The sequence below is a fragment of the Notechis scutatus genome, chromosome 2, assembly GCF_049901735.1.
Source record: "Notechis scutatus isolate UNSWTSFEM ecotype Mainland chromosome 2, rNotScu1.2, whole genome shotgun sequence".
Taxonomy (NCBI): Eukaryota; Metazoa; Chordata; class Lepidosauria; order Squamata; family Elapidae; genus Notechis; species Notechis scutatus.
The window spans coordinates 148,277,705-148,291,242 of NC_142010.1; the positions used below are offsets into that span (position 1 = coordinate 148,277,705).

Sequence of the window (13,538 nt, forward strand, 5' to 3'; positions counted from 1 at the left end):
GATGCTTGTCATAAGGCCAGAAATGAACAAATGACAAACCATGATCCAGACCTGATCCCAATTGGAATGGGACTGGCATCTTTTATTACTGGACCCACCTGGCACATTACAAGTCAGAACACATACTGAATCTTTCCTATGCCTATTATTCTTACATTTCCAAATCAGCAGTCAAGTCCCACTGAAAGATACTTAACCACTAGAAGGTTAATATGGGCTGAGGATATGATGTCATGCCTAGTGGATCCCATCTCACAGTAGGATATTAAATTAATTTAACAGATTTAGATGTATACCTCTATATATATAAATATGCCATTGAAGCTTAAATTACTTTCCCACCTTTTTAATTACCAATGTTTTTGTCATTCGTTGCACTGAAAGTGGGAGGCTGTTTGGCCATTTTTTAAAGCAACGTGGTTCCCTTTATGTTCACTTACTTCTTCACATTCAATACCATTGACCATGAAGTTCTCACACTCTCTGCATTTTGAAGGGCCCCTCAGTTTTCTCAGCCGATGAGTCTGAGCAGCACTTGACAGGATTATTTTTTTAAACTGACACTGAGACAAGCCATTTTCAACAACATCATTTAGATCTGAAAAGAGGATGAGGTCTATTATTTTCTATTAGATGTGATCATTTCCACCTCAAGAACAATGAATATTTGCTGAAAAGCAACATACAGATACCAAAACAAACAAACAAACAAACAAACACCCCGCCCCATGGTAAAAAATGAATATGGAGATATTGAAGGTATGCCCCAAACTCAAAGTAGGAGGAGTTTCAAAATCATGAGCCTGGTTTTGAACAAGGAACTACACAAAACAATAAGGTAAATTGCAAATAGGCTCAACATAATATTAAAACAGATTACCGGTAAATCTAATTAAAATAACTCACCCCCCACTACTAAATAAGAGAAATCCTGTCCACGATCAAATATGTGATGTGAGTCATTTCATTTTGTACTTATTAGTTCAAATGTTAAAGTGCAGACCCTGACCACTCCAACTTTCCTATTTTGTGATCTAAAAATGTAGCATACTCCGAGGAAAAATATTCCTTCAATAATTCAGTATCCCAAAGGGGAGGGGTTGTTCATGGCTGAATCTCCCAGTGGATAAAATAAAATATTAGATATGGCAGAGAAGTGTTACATCTTACAATGTTCACAAGAGCAATCTCCAAATGCAGTGTGAAAAAATCATACAATTGAAAACTTGTCAAGCAACAGTAGTAATTAATTTGTTTAGTAGAAGATTTGCAATTACTTTCATATTGGATTGGGGAACCCCAGGAAAAAAAAAGATAGGCAGCAATAGATGCGGGAGGAAACCTTTCCTCACTGGTTCTTAGACGACGATATATTATGATTGATTAGAAATTCTGGCTAGAGGAAATAAAAGGTCAAGCACTACACTTTGGATGACAGTTGATATCAGAGTATAATATCAGAGTATGAAGTCAATAATGGTTAATGCCCATTTTTCCCAAAGGAAAAAAAGAAGATCTGAAAGTTGAAAGGTCAGAGCGGACAAGAGAGAAACATCTAGCATAGCCTGACCACAGGAAGAAGAGTGATTAAAAAAAAGGAAGGTCTTCTAGGGGAATAAAATTCCAGAGGTACTTTGACAGGAAAGTTTGAGGCAGTTGATTTCAAAAAGCTGTAAGTCTTTAAAAGAGGGACAATGGAAAGCTCAAAGTAGTGTTACTGGTAATTAAAAACATTCATGTGTAGTAGAATTGTGTAAAGTTGGAACCCCAACATGAAGAATCCTTGGCATGTTTTCATTAAAAACCAAGAAAATATCGAGTATCCATTTATAAGTTGTGGAGCTTTTTAACTATAGTCCTTTACTCATCTCTGTTTCCTTTCCCAGGCTATGAAGAGTTCTGGTTTTCTTCTTATTCTGTTAAACCATAGAATTCTTTTGCTTCTCACCATTGTCATAGGCTCGTATCAAATCTTTGTCTTCACAGTCTTCTGAAGACGATACAGTCCCAGTGGATGAAGCTTTCAGCAACTTCTTGTGGCCTAAATATGAAATAAATAATCTTTCTTTCAAATAATCATAGAAGCTGCTTAAAATAACTGCAAACAGTTCAATTTGACTGCATACTGAGTTCTGAAAAATTATTTTGTTATGTGAAAAAACATAATGTACTTTTCTAAAGCTAGCATTCATGAAATATTTGTTTTCATTGTCAATATAATGCAACTCAAGAATTTCCAAACTATGGAGACATGCCATTTTAACTATCAAATCAATTCAGACATGTTCAACTCTTTAAACTGGCTGCCATTTTAAAAAATAAGTTTGAAAAGAATAAGGACCGACTATTGCCTGAGCCCCAGCCTTCCAGAGTTGCTAGGCAGGTCTGAAATTTTAAAACATTTATTGTACATGGTTTCTCATGGGAGTGGGGATTCTGCAGCACCACCACAATGGCTAAGAGCAGCCATTAAAAATAAATAAATAACCAAACTGGTTTGGAAACTTCCTGTCCCACCTTAAATTTCTATACCTCTGAAGCTATACTTGTTTTATTTGGATAGATAGGCACATTTTCAAGCAAGCACGAGCCCCTTGAACATTTTTATTTTTTGAAAATGTTCACACAGGGGGCCATGAGGAACTTCCATATAACTCTGATAATAAAGATGATGCAAAGGCTGCCCCTTTGTTTTGTAGTTGGTCGGTTTCTAATTTTTCTTTTTTAATTAAAACATTATTTTTAAAAGATCAGGACTTTTCTACAGGCACCCTACTACTTATCACATTAGGAATGCCAAGTTTATTGTAATTTAATTTGCTGCAATCTACATATTTTGTTTTAGCACTTGATAATAAGACTTACATCTGTGATTTGATTAGACATAGGCTATGGCTGAGTTCACACATCAGAGAAGCATACTCATAATAATCATGATTGCCATCATAACAATCACGATACATAATGACACCTAATACACAATTTCATAAAGTCTTAATTGAACAAACCACATTATGGCTGCGTGGATACAGCTGCCTAATAACTCACTCACAGCCCTTGTCCAACACTCTGGCATTACATTTCCAAAATTTGGTAGCAGCATCTCGGACCATCTGAGAGGATAAGAGGACTCACTAAAGTGGAAACTGGAGCAGGGTTTCAATTCCAGTGGTATAAAATCCTCACAAGCAGGTTGAAAAAAACCCCAGCTTTGCCACTTTCTGTGACATCATAAACTCTTCTAGTGACTTTGTAGGAAGCCATTGGTGCAGCAACATTCCCACAAAAGTTCATAATTCTGATCTCTGACTCAGTACAATGCACAAATTCAGCCGTTATTAGTTTTGCAGAAGTGAAACCAGAGCTCAGGTACAGTTTCTGGTTTCTTCTTTTCTCTTTCACTTTAGGAAATCTCTCCCCCCACCCTCTGGTTTTCTGATTAGGTAAACAATTCATCTAGCTGCAACAAGAAGTGTGTCATGTGTCCCCAGATCATTCAAAGGGCTCCCAATACAGAACTGATGTATTCTTTCGTATTAATTTCATGATCTCAGGACATTTAAAATGACGCTGCCACTATAATTTTTTTAAATTCTTTTGTAGTGATTTTTGTCAGCTTTAATAGAGAAACCAAGTTGCAATTTAAAATAAAAAAATTAAAATTAAAAAAAATCCAGGATTTATATGTTTATTTAAAAGACAGTTTCTTTCTTCAAAATGTCCAATCTTTTAAAAAGCAGTCTCTGAGGGAAAAATAAGGCTATATATTAGGAAAGAATGCCACAGCCTGTTTGCAGTGTCAACTGTAATTTATAAAGATTTCAGCTACTACTTTATTATAGCTTCCATCTCCCATCTCTTCTTTATGAACTTACTTAATGTTCTAGGCAAAAAAGGGAACTTCTTCTCACCTGGGCTAGATGTGGGGGAATCCAAGCATTGGCATTCAGTGCTCCCTCCCAAGCTCTCTGTGTCACTGTAGAAAGATTGGTTGGCACCTGGCAATAGAAAAAAAGATAGTCTTCTATAAAACTAACGCCTTCTCATAACATATGAGAAGTGGCAAAATATTGGCTTCTGGAAAATGGAGACGCCTTTAACAATACAGGAGTTATCTGATTCGAGCAAAAGAATAACATTTGCCTCAGTTACTGAAGAAGTTGTATGGAGCTTTCTTTTGTTGAGATGTGCTTGCCTTTTTCCTTTTTCACTTTCCACTCAATTTAAGTTACAGTCCTAAACGGCAAAAAATCCAATCACGGATGGCGGCAAAGATACCCCCAATTTTTTTAAAAAAATCTTTAATCCTGCCTCCTGTGCTTGGAGTGATCACTAGAGTTCTCATTCCAAGCACAAATGACCAGGCTCAAATTCATCTACTTTGGACAGATTATTCAAAGGTCTAGTTCTCCAGAGAAGACTCAGTGCTGGGAAGGATGGAAGGAAAGAGAAGAAGAGAATGCCCTTCAACAAGGTGGATAGACTTAGTTGCAGTGGTGATGGGTGCACCATTAGGAGACCTGATAAAGGAAGAGACCATTATTGAGAAATATATGTGGTTATTAGGAGTCAACAATGACTTGACGGCACATCATTCAAGTACAGGTAGTCTTTGACTTATGACCACAATTGAGACCCAAATTTATGTTGCAAAGTAAGACATTGGTTAAGCGAGTTTAGCCCCATTTTACGACCTTTCTTGCCATAGTTGTTAAATGAATCACTGCAGTTGTTAAGTTAGTAACACGGTTGTTAAGAGAATCTGGCTTCCCCATTGACTTTGCTTGTCAGAAAGTGGCAATAGGCTATGACATGACCCTGAGACCTTGTAACTGTCCTAAATATGCGTCAGTTGCCGAGCGTCTGAATTTTGATCACATGACTGTGGGGATACCACAATGGTTGTAAGTATGGAAAACAATCATGCCACTTTTTTTAGTGCCAGTTCACAAATGAACTGTTGTAAGTTGAGGACTACCTCTAGGGAAGTAATTTTTTGTAACCAGATCTAGACCCCATATCCTGATCTAGCCAGACCATGGCAAGGATTATAAGATGATCCCAAAGAAGAAGGTAGAAGTGTATTGTAATGGAATTGACTGTACTTTGCTCACTGCTTGAGGAAGATGGCTTTCCAGAAGTTTCTTCTGATGAGTTGCTTAGGTCAGCAGCTGATGAATAAATTCGAGAACAAGGTGCAATGTTTTTTCTTCTACCGGAAGAGGGTGACCTGAAAAAGCAAAGGCCCATCAACTACTATAATTTCCCCAGAAAACAGTTACAGGTAATTGCTTATTAGTAGACATTTGGTTCCAAAAAAGTTTCACAAATGATGGTTGTCTTAAAGAACATTCTCACAGCCTAGTACACACTTGTGTTAACAGTAATAGTTAATGCTACCCCCCGAATTAGATTAAAAACTCAGCAAAAAGCTGAGAAATATTCTAAGTTCATTTTTCAAGAGGCAACTGGACATTCGAAGTGCAGTAAGATACAAAAATTCTATGTTAAATTCCTCATTTGGACCCAGTATTTGCTTCATACATTTTTTTTTTCTTTAAGCATGCCAATCTTTGCTTTAAAAGTGAATATTTTTCTTTCTCACACTTCAATATATGGTGTTCCATAATCACTAATCATTTTGTTTAGAACAACATTCAACAAAATCAGAAACTTCATATTACACAGAATAGTTAGAGGCAGTAAAAAGTGAATTTTCCTTCATCAAATTGATTTGTCTCTTTCTATTGGCATCCTGGAGAAGGTCTATGTATGTGGTTGCTAGTTGTCAAAACTGTCCTGATACCTCATAATAAATCAATAATCAATTGTCAATATATAGATTATATTCATGAAAGGAAGGAAGCCTCGTCCTCCCTCAGCAGCCTTACTAGTTCGATGCAAAATGGCAGATGAAGATGAAGCCCAAATGTTCTTTGTGCTTGTTTTATTTTAAACACAATACATTTACAAAGGAGGAGTAATCATGCCTAGAGCACATGAGGCTACTATGAACAGCTTTGACTGTGTGACTTAATGCCCACTCTGCCAGGGGAATTATATGGAGGGGAAGGGAGTGGTGGTTTGAGAAAGAAGATGGTTCTGTGATAGTTATCTCAATGGGGCTGCACCAGAAGAGAGCACTAAAAATAACTTACAGCCTGCAAGAGATTTGCGTACTGCAGTCTTTCAAGATAAGTTAATTTACAGTAAAAAGCGATCTTTCTCTCCTTCCTTTCAGATGGAATGAATGTGCATATCTGTAAATTAACCCCAGATGTCAGGAATTATGCAAAAGTAAACAAGCCCAAAACCTTTTTCATTAAAATGATGGTTGTAAATTTTATTGAGGGGAATATGTGAGGGGGGTTGTTGATTTGTTTATTTCCAATGAAATAGATTTAAAAATCTGTCATTTGATATGTAAATTAAAATGCAATGCTTCAAAACCTCAATGCTTCAAATTAAGTGGCAAATCTATTTTTGTCCCAGATGAATAAATTGTTTTTATCTATAGGTGTTATACAAATTCACTGTGTCGTGGCATCCTAAAACTTGAGAATCCCTAGTATAGTGCGCATGGTTATGTTAAGAATTTATAGTCATTTTTAATGTTACATGATTTTGATCCTTCAAAGAATTGCGCTGGAATCATGATGGCTTAGGAGACAGATAATCTGGGAAGAAAGCTTTTTTCCCCTTCAAGGTTTTATTACTGGGACAGCATTTCTTAGGGATTGGGCCTTCCTGTCTAGTACTGAAGCTGGCACTAATTAAGAACTTTCTTTGTAAGTTATTTACGAAGCCCCTTGAATAACCTGGCACCTCCAGTGTCATCCCCTTTTCCCACAATGCTAGCCTTCTCTCATCCCGAGGGTGATTTATGTAACTTTATTCTGCTGATTCCACTACTGTAAAACACAGAGGACAGCAAACAAAGTCAGAACAATTCATCATTATTCCAGTAGTATTTTCCCTTGTCAAAGCAAGGGATGCTGGTGAGGAAAGGCTCAAATGCAATTCTTCCACTGCCATTTCCTGTGGCCGGTAAAAACAGACAGGTGGGTAATTCTTCCCAATCCCCCCCCCCCCCAAAGTTGCATCCTTATTCCATAATTTCATCTATTGATGAATCATTTTTCAGGGCCCAATTATACAAACTCTCTCCCTCTCTCCTGCCCCCCACAACAACTGTGACATTTCCATCTACCAAACTTTCCTTCAAACATCTAATTCTGCCCAGATTCTTTGAAAGGACAATAGCTACTCCAATTTGCTATCTTTGCCCAGATAATTTGTTTTACTACAAACATAATTTTCCCTCTAGAAAAACACCTGAAGTTGAAATTATACAATATAGCACAGAGAGCTTAAATCAAACATCTATCTTTCAGGTTTAACTTTAGTATAATTTATGCCTTTGATAATCCCACAGAGAGATGTTTCATCCTTCAAATAGGACATTTGCTCAGGGAAAAAAAAAATCAAACGTGTACTCTGTAGTGTTGTGGGTCTTTCCAAAATCACAGTTAAGAAAAAGAATATTTGGCACAATGGACTAATTGAACCCGGTCCCGGCCAGTGTTCATTAGAAATAGGTGGGACAAATTTGGACTCTTCTGATTTTCAAAAGGTCTTTTTGGAGACTTCCTTGTGGAGGACAAACAGAATAACAGAGTTGGAAGGGGCACTGGAGGTCTTCTAGTCCAACCCCCTGTTCAAGCAGGAAATATTATAACATTCCAAACAACAGGGTGTTCAATCTCTTCTTAAAAACCTCCATTATTTGAGCACCCACAACTTCTAGAGGCAAATCAATCCACTGATTAATAGTTCTACTGTCAAGAAAGTTGTTATAAGTTGGTTCTCTCCCTGATTAGTTTCCATCCATTACTTCTTGTTCTGTCTTCAATGCTTGTTATTCTCTTGTTTTCTGTTTTGTGATGGTTGGAGGAGAGATTTATAACTTCAGGATCTTCTCTCTCTCTCTTTCTCCCTCCTTTCTCAGCATACTGTTCACAATTCCTTGTCTTTAGGTATTATTTAAAATGTCTTTTCTGCCCCCTGCTGGAAATGATGCCACATCTTGGTGACCTAGCATTTTTAAAGAATGTAGTTCTTATTTAGATGGAAGCTTTACATTAGTTTTTACTTACAGATTAAGAGTTGGAAGGGACCTTGTAGGTCATCTAGTCCAACCCCCCACTCAAGCGGGATACCCTACACCATTTCTGACAGATGGCCATCCAGTCTTTTGAAAGCCTCCAGTGATGAAGTTCCCACAGCTTCCGAAGGCAACTTTTGTTTCATTGGTTGATTGTTCTGTCAGAAAATATTTCCAGGTTGAATCTCTCCTTGTTCAGTTTCCTTCCATTATTCCTTGTTCATCAGTTTTCAGTCGTACACTTGAGTTCACCAGTGGGATCCAGCATAGTGTAAGGGTGTGATGGAATGGCAAACCATTATGACATTATCACCACATGAATATATGATCAAGACTTTAAGAACCTTCTTTTAAAATGTGTATGTTGATCAAAGGACTAGGTATAAAAAGGTTAAGTACAAGAATGAATTGATGCTATAACTAAAAAATCTTGGAAGATCTTTTTGTCTCTTGTCTGCTGAAAACACTTAATCTGATCTTTCAATATGCCAGTCACTGATAGACATTACCATCAAAAGAATCCTGCAATATGCATGTTTCGTATGCTAAAACTGTAGGCATTTGGGATGGGAAGCCTGTAGCTCTCGGATGTTGTGGAACCTGTAATTTTTAGTATTCTTCACCACTGGCTATGGTGATTAGGACTGCTGAGAGCTACAGTATAATTCATCAGCATCTGGAGAGACACATGTTTTCCCATTGCTGTAAATCTTCAGGGCCATGTAATAAGAAATGTTGATCAAAATAAGATGATGGGAATATCCATGGGTGGGTGGGTCAGAGGACAGAATAAAAAGGGCTATGCTTCCTTACCTCTGCCCTGTTGATACAAATTCTTCAAATCTGTACACCTCAATGGGAAGCTCTTTTTTTGGCAGTTTTTGAATAAATTCCAGATATTTTTCACCAATCTTGTAGGGCTTGCAGAATTCAGTCAAGTTCTGGTACCCTAAAGGGATTCGTTCTGCTTGAGCATGCTGGAGCTTGAACATCCTCAAGGACACCTGAAGGACACATACAAAACGAATACATTTCTTTGAATTTAGGATTATTGTTGAAATTTGGAGAATCTATTACAATATTTCCGTACTTACCCTTCAGTAGTAACAGTTTGAAAATGCAACCAGTCTCAGTTATGAGTGCATTAAATTGACTTAAATAGACTATTCTGTTCACTCCTATTTAATAACTGTTTAAAGTGAGAGAAGTGAGAACATACCCTCCCATTTCTCACCCTGTCTTTGGAAAATGAAGTTGGGAAGTGAAGGAGGAAATCAAGAGAAACATCTAATCATAAATCACAAACTTACCCTCACCAGCATTTCATCTCCTTGATACATTAGCTTGCGAATGTGAGAGATAATTCTCTCCCGGACTTTTTTCAGTTCGAGACGACGATTGTTGGATTCAGAAACACAGCCTCTATATGTGACTTCTGATTCCTGAACCTGTGTGCATGAAATAAAAATCAATGAAAGGAATGGGAAAGCTGACTTGGTTATACCAATAGATGAAGTACTTCACAGTGGGGATGTCAGTAAGAACTGATGGGAATGCTAGTTATGCACCCAAAATAAGGAAGCATCTATATTGTAGAATTTATTTTAGGGATAAATTGAAACCATTTGTGCAGCTCAGTTCATTCTAACATAAAATAAAATTTGCAGTTTTTGTGGCACTTTTGGGCACTTTGTGGCTTATTTCTAAAGAGAATACACTACAATAGGACTAATCCACTCTGGCATTAAACATTCCTGTCCTCCATTTCTTCAAAGACTTGATGATTCACCTCAGTTGTTTCCAGGACTTAGTTACTAGTCTCCATTGTCATTATATTCTGATAGTCTTATTCATGATCATCAGAATGCTTGTTCCTTCAACCTAAATCACAGGACCACAGTCAGCAGAATCATGTTCTTCCTCAGCATTATATTCCTTACCTGAAGGGGTACAGTTTTAGCTCTCAGGAACAAATTTGGATTTGGGAATCACTTGCTATAAAGTCATTTCCATAATCACCATGTTGCTCTTTTCAATCTGTTCATTTCCTCACCCTATTCCTCCAGTTTGGGACTATGGAACCGCAGCAAATATATTGAGCCAGAGTCCAAATCTTCTCACTGGTGGACAGCTGGGCAATTGTCCCCTATGTCTGCAACTATTGCCAAATCATCATCTCTTTCTGTTATAAATATAGATCTGACCCATATGCTTTGGAATGAACAGGCCAAAATAAAATGCAAGATACTGAAAATTCTACTACTGGTCTGGTGACAACAAAGACTCTTACATGTTCCTACATCCACCTCCAATTCAACTATAATTCTCAGGGCACTTATAGAATTACAGGGCTGGAAGAGACCTGGAAGATCTAGTCCAACCCTCTTGCCATGGATAGGAATCCTCACAGGCAAATGGCGATTTAGCATTTAAAAAAAAAAAAAAAACTTCAAATCAAGGATGCCTCATTACTCCAAGGAAGCAGGCTGTTCCACTGTTTAATAGCACTCTCAGTCAAGAAATTCTTCTTTATTTCAAGTTTGGATCTTCCTCTGTATGGTACTTCCTCCAACACTACTTTTGCTGCTCATCGGTGCTATGGAGAATAAATTCACACCCACTTCCTGGGATAGACCTTCAGGTTTTTGGAGACTGCAACCATCTCTCCACTTAGACTTCTCTTCTTTAAGAAAAACATACCCAATTCCTTCAATCAGTCTTCATTGGATTTCACCTCCAAGCCCTTTATCATTGTCATTGTTCTTCTTCACATTCTTTCTAGTATCTCTTCTGCAGTACCTTCTTGTATTGTAATAACTAGAACTGCACCCAGTATTCCCAGTAGGGTTTGACCAGTGCAGCCCAAAATGGAACTATCACTTCTTACGAATGTGACAGCATAGCTGTCAGGACTCCAACAAATCCACCCTCATTCAAATCTGTGGATTACATTGGCTCACCTGGCAGCTGCAGTACACTTCTGAATGATGCTTAATCTGTGATCTACCAGGACACTCAGATCCTTCTCACAAATATTGCAGTAATCTCCTCTTTCTGACCACTTGTTCAACAACCTGACTACTTGTGCAAAGTTGCAATAGCATTGAACAAATGGTACTTATGACTGGCCCTTGAAGGTCCAGTTGTCCAGCCATCACAGATTGCAATTTGGGTGCTTTACAACCAGATAACACTTGCACTTGCATTCCATGTCCATATGATCACCATTTGCAATCTTCTTTGACAACCTCTCCCAGGCCAAATCAATGGGGTAGCTGGGAGGGAAGATCACAAGTTGCTCTAGCAATTCCCCCCCCCCCCCCATGCTCCCCAAGAGCAACATTTTTTTCAGTTGCATGAAATCTGCTCAACTTTCATTCTGTGCTATACAAAACCTGCACAGTATTCTTACCATAACAACACAAGAGCACACAATAGATACAAACTCAAGGTTAATCGCACCAAACTTGATTGTAGGAAATACGACTTCAGCAACAGAGTGGTCAATGTCTGGAATACTCTACCTGACTCTGTAGTCTCTTCCCCAAACCCCAAAAACTTTAACCTTAGACTGTCTACTATTGACCTCACCCCTTTCCTAAGAGATCTGTAGGGGGCGTGCATAAGCGCACCAACGTGCCTACCATACCTGTCCTATTGTTTCTTTTATTTTTCTTATATGTACCCATTTCATGTATTCATAACTATGTATATACTTATACCTATTATCTTGTAAGCGATTGACAAATCAAATCAAATCAAATCAATCAATAAATAAATAAAATTAACATGGTAGGGAGAGAAAACATTTTGTGTGATGTAACGAGCCAGCTCTATTACTAATACATATGAAGTATTCTCTATGAGTCAGTAATCTTCTCAGATGCTTTGGGGGCAATTCAGTCATCATATCATGCCATAATCAACAGTGTCTTTTTTTCTTCTGCTCCTAAGCCACTTCCTTTTGTCACCATTCATGATCTTGCCAAGATCTGCTTCCTTGGCAGCCTTGAAAACTTGATTTGTTCCACATTACACCTCATTCAGGGAACTTCTGATATTAACACAGTTGAGAAAGTCCAGAAATATTTCACAAGAAGAGTTCTCCACTCCTCTACTCGTTGCAGAATATCTTATGCCACCAGACTTGAAATTCTAGACCTAGAAAATCTAGAACTACGCCGCCTTCAGTCCGATCTAAGTATAGTATATAAAATTATATATTGCAATGTGCTACCTGTCAATGAATACTTCAGCTTCAACCACAACAATACAAGAGCAAACAATAGATACAAACTCAAGGTAAACCTCACCAAACTTGATTGCAGGAAATACGACTTCAGCAGCAGAGTGGTCAATGTCTGGAATACTCTACCTGATTCTGTGGTTTCTTTCCCAAATCCAAAAACTTTAACCTTAGACTGTCTACTATTGACTTCACCCCTTTCCTAAGAGGTCTGTAGGGGGCGTGCATAAGTGCACAAACGTGCCTACCGTCCCTGTCCTATTGTTTCTTTTTTATGTTTCTTATATGTATCCATTTCATCCATTCATAATTATGTTTATACTTATATCTTATAATCGCTTGACAAAAATAAATAAATAAAATAAAATAAATAAACTACCACTGGTTTCTAAGCCACGCAAGCTTATTGTTTCTCCATTAGAGAAAAGTCTAGAATCCAAAGCTTGATTCCTTCCAACTTTCCTTTGATCACATACATTCTCCCCAGCATCCAAAAAAACATCAACAAGAAAAATGTTCACCACAAAGTAAATGTTGTGCTAGCTCAACAAACAAACAGCTTGATCTCACATAATGTGGAATTCATTGTTTTCTGCTGGATTAAAAGCAGCATGTTCTCTTTCTTGAAAGTATACCTTGTAAGCAATTCAGTGCTTTATCTACCATTTATTTATTTAAGTATTTAATAATAGCTCATCCAACTCAAAAGACTCTGAGCAGATTACAACACATTCACATTATAAAAACAACAATAAAAAGAAAATAAATGTTAAAAACAACAGTTGTAATCGGAAAGTAGTGCTAAAATGGATGCCAATAAAACTTGAGCTGGGGTTTGAAGACCCAGTAAAATAAAAACTGTCTTAAAAAGGAGCTTTACAGACCTTTAGGAATGACGAGAAAGAAACTCCATGTTTCCTATCATAGGATTAGAAAGGTCTCTATAGAGGCCCAAAATCCACTTGAATTCCCAAATGGCCGTTCACAATTGCAGATTAAGCGGCTAGTTCTTCCACATCAATTTTAACAGGTTCATAAGTGGGAAGAAACTTCAATGAAGGAGGCAAAGTACTGGTCTGACTGTCTATGGAGATCCAAGACATGGTTGTCTCAAAGGTGCTTTTTTAA

The 13,538-nt window shown here is 37.6% G+C and overlaps 1 protein-coding gene across 9 annotated transcripts in view; it reads right to left on the reverse strand.

The window, feature by feature from the left end:
- GMIP (GEM interacting protein) overlaps positions 1–13,538 on the reverse strand; it is a 71,267-nt gene that overhangs the window by 11,510 nt on the left and 46,219 nt on the right. For 5 of the 9 annotated variants that reach the window (XM_026673819.2, XM_087956572.1, XM_026673822.2 and 2 more), the window contains 6 exons: positions 9,475–9,612; positions 8,978–9,168; positions 5,106–5,230; positions 3,912–3,998; positions 1,949–2,041; positions 441–598 (listed from right to left, as the gene is read on the reverse strand). In XM_026673819.2, the coding sequence (XP_026529604.1) occupies positions 441–598; positions 1,949–2,041; positions 3,912–3,998; positions 5,106–5,230; positions 8,978–9,168; positions 9,475–9,612 (792 nt within the window). The remainder of the gene's footprint in view (positions 1–440; positions 599–1,948; positions 2,042–3,911; positions 3,999–5,105; positions 5,231–8,977; positions 9,169–9,474; positions 9,613–13,538) is intronic. The other 4 variants (XM_026673821.2, XM_087956573.1, XM_087956574.1 and 1 more) reach the window with 1 other exon arrangement.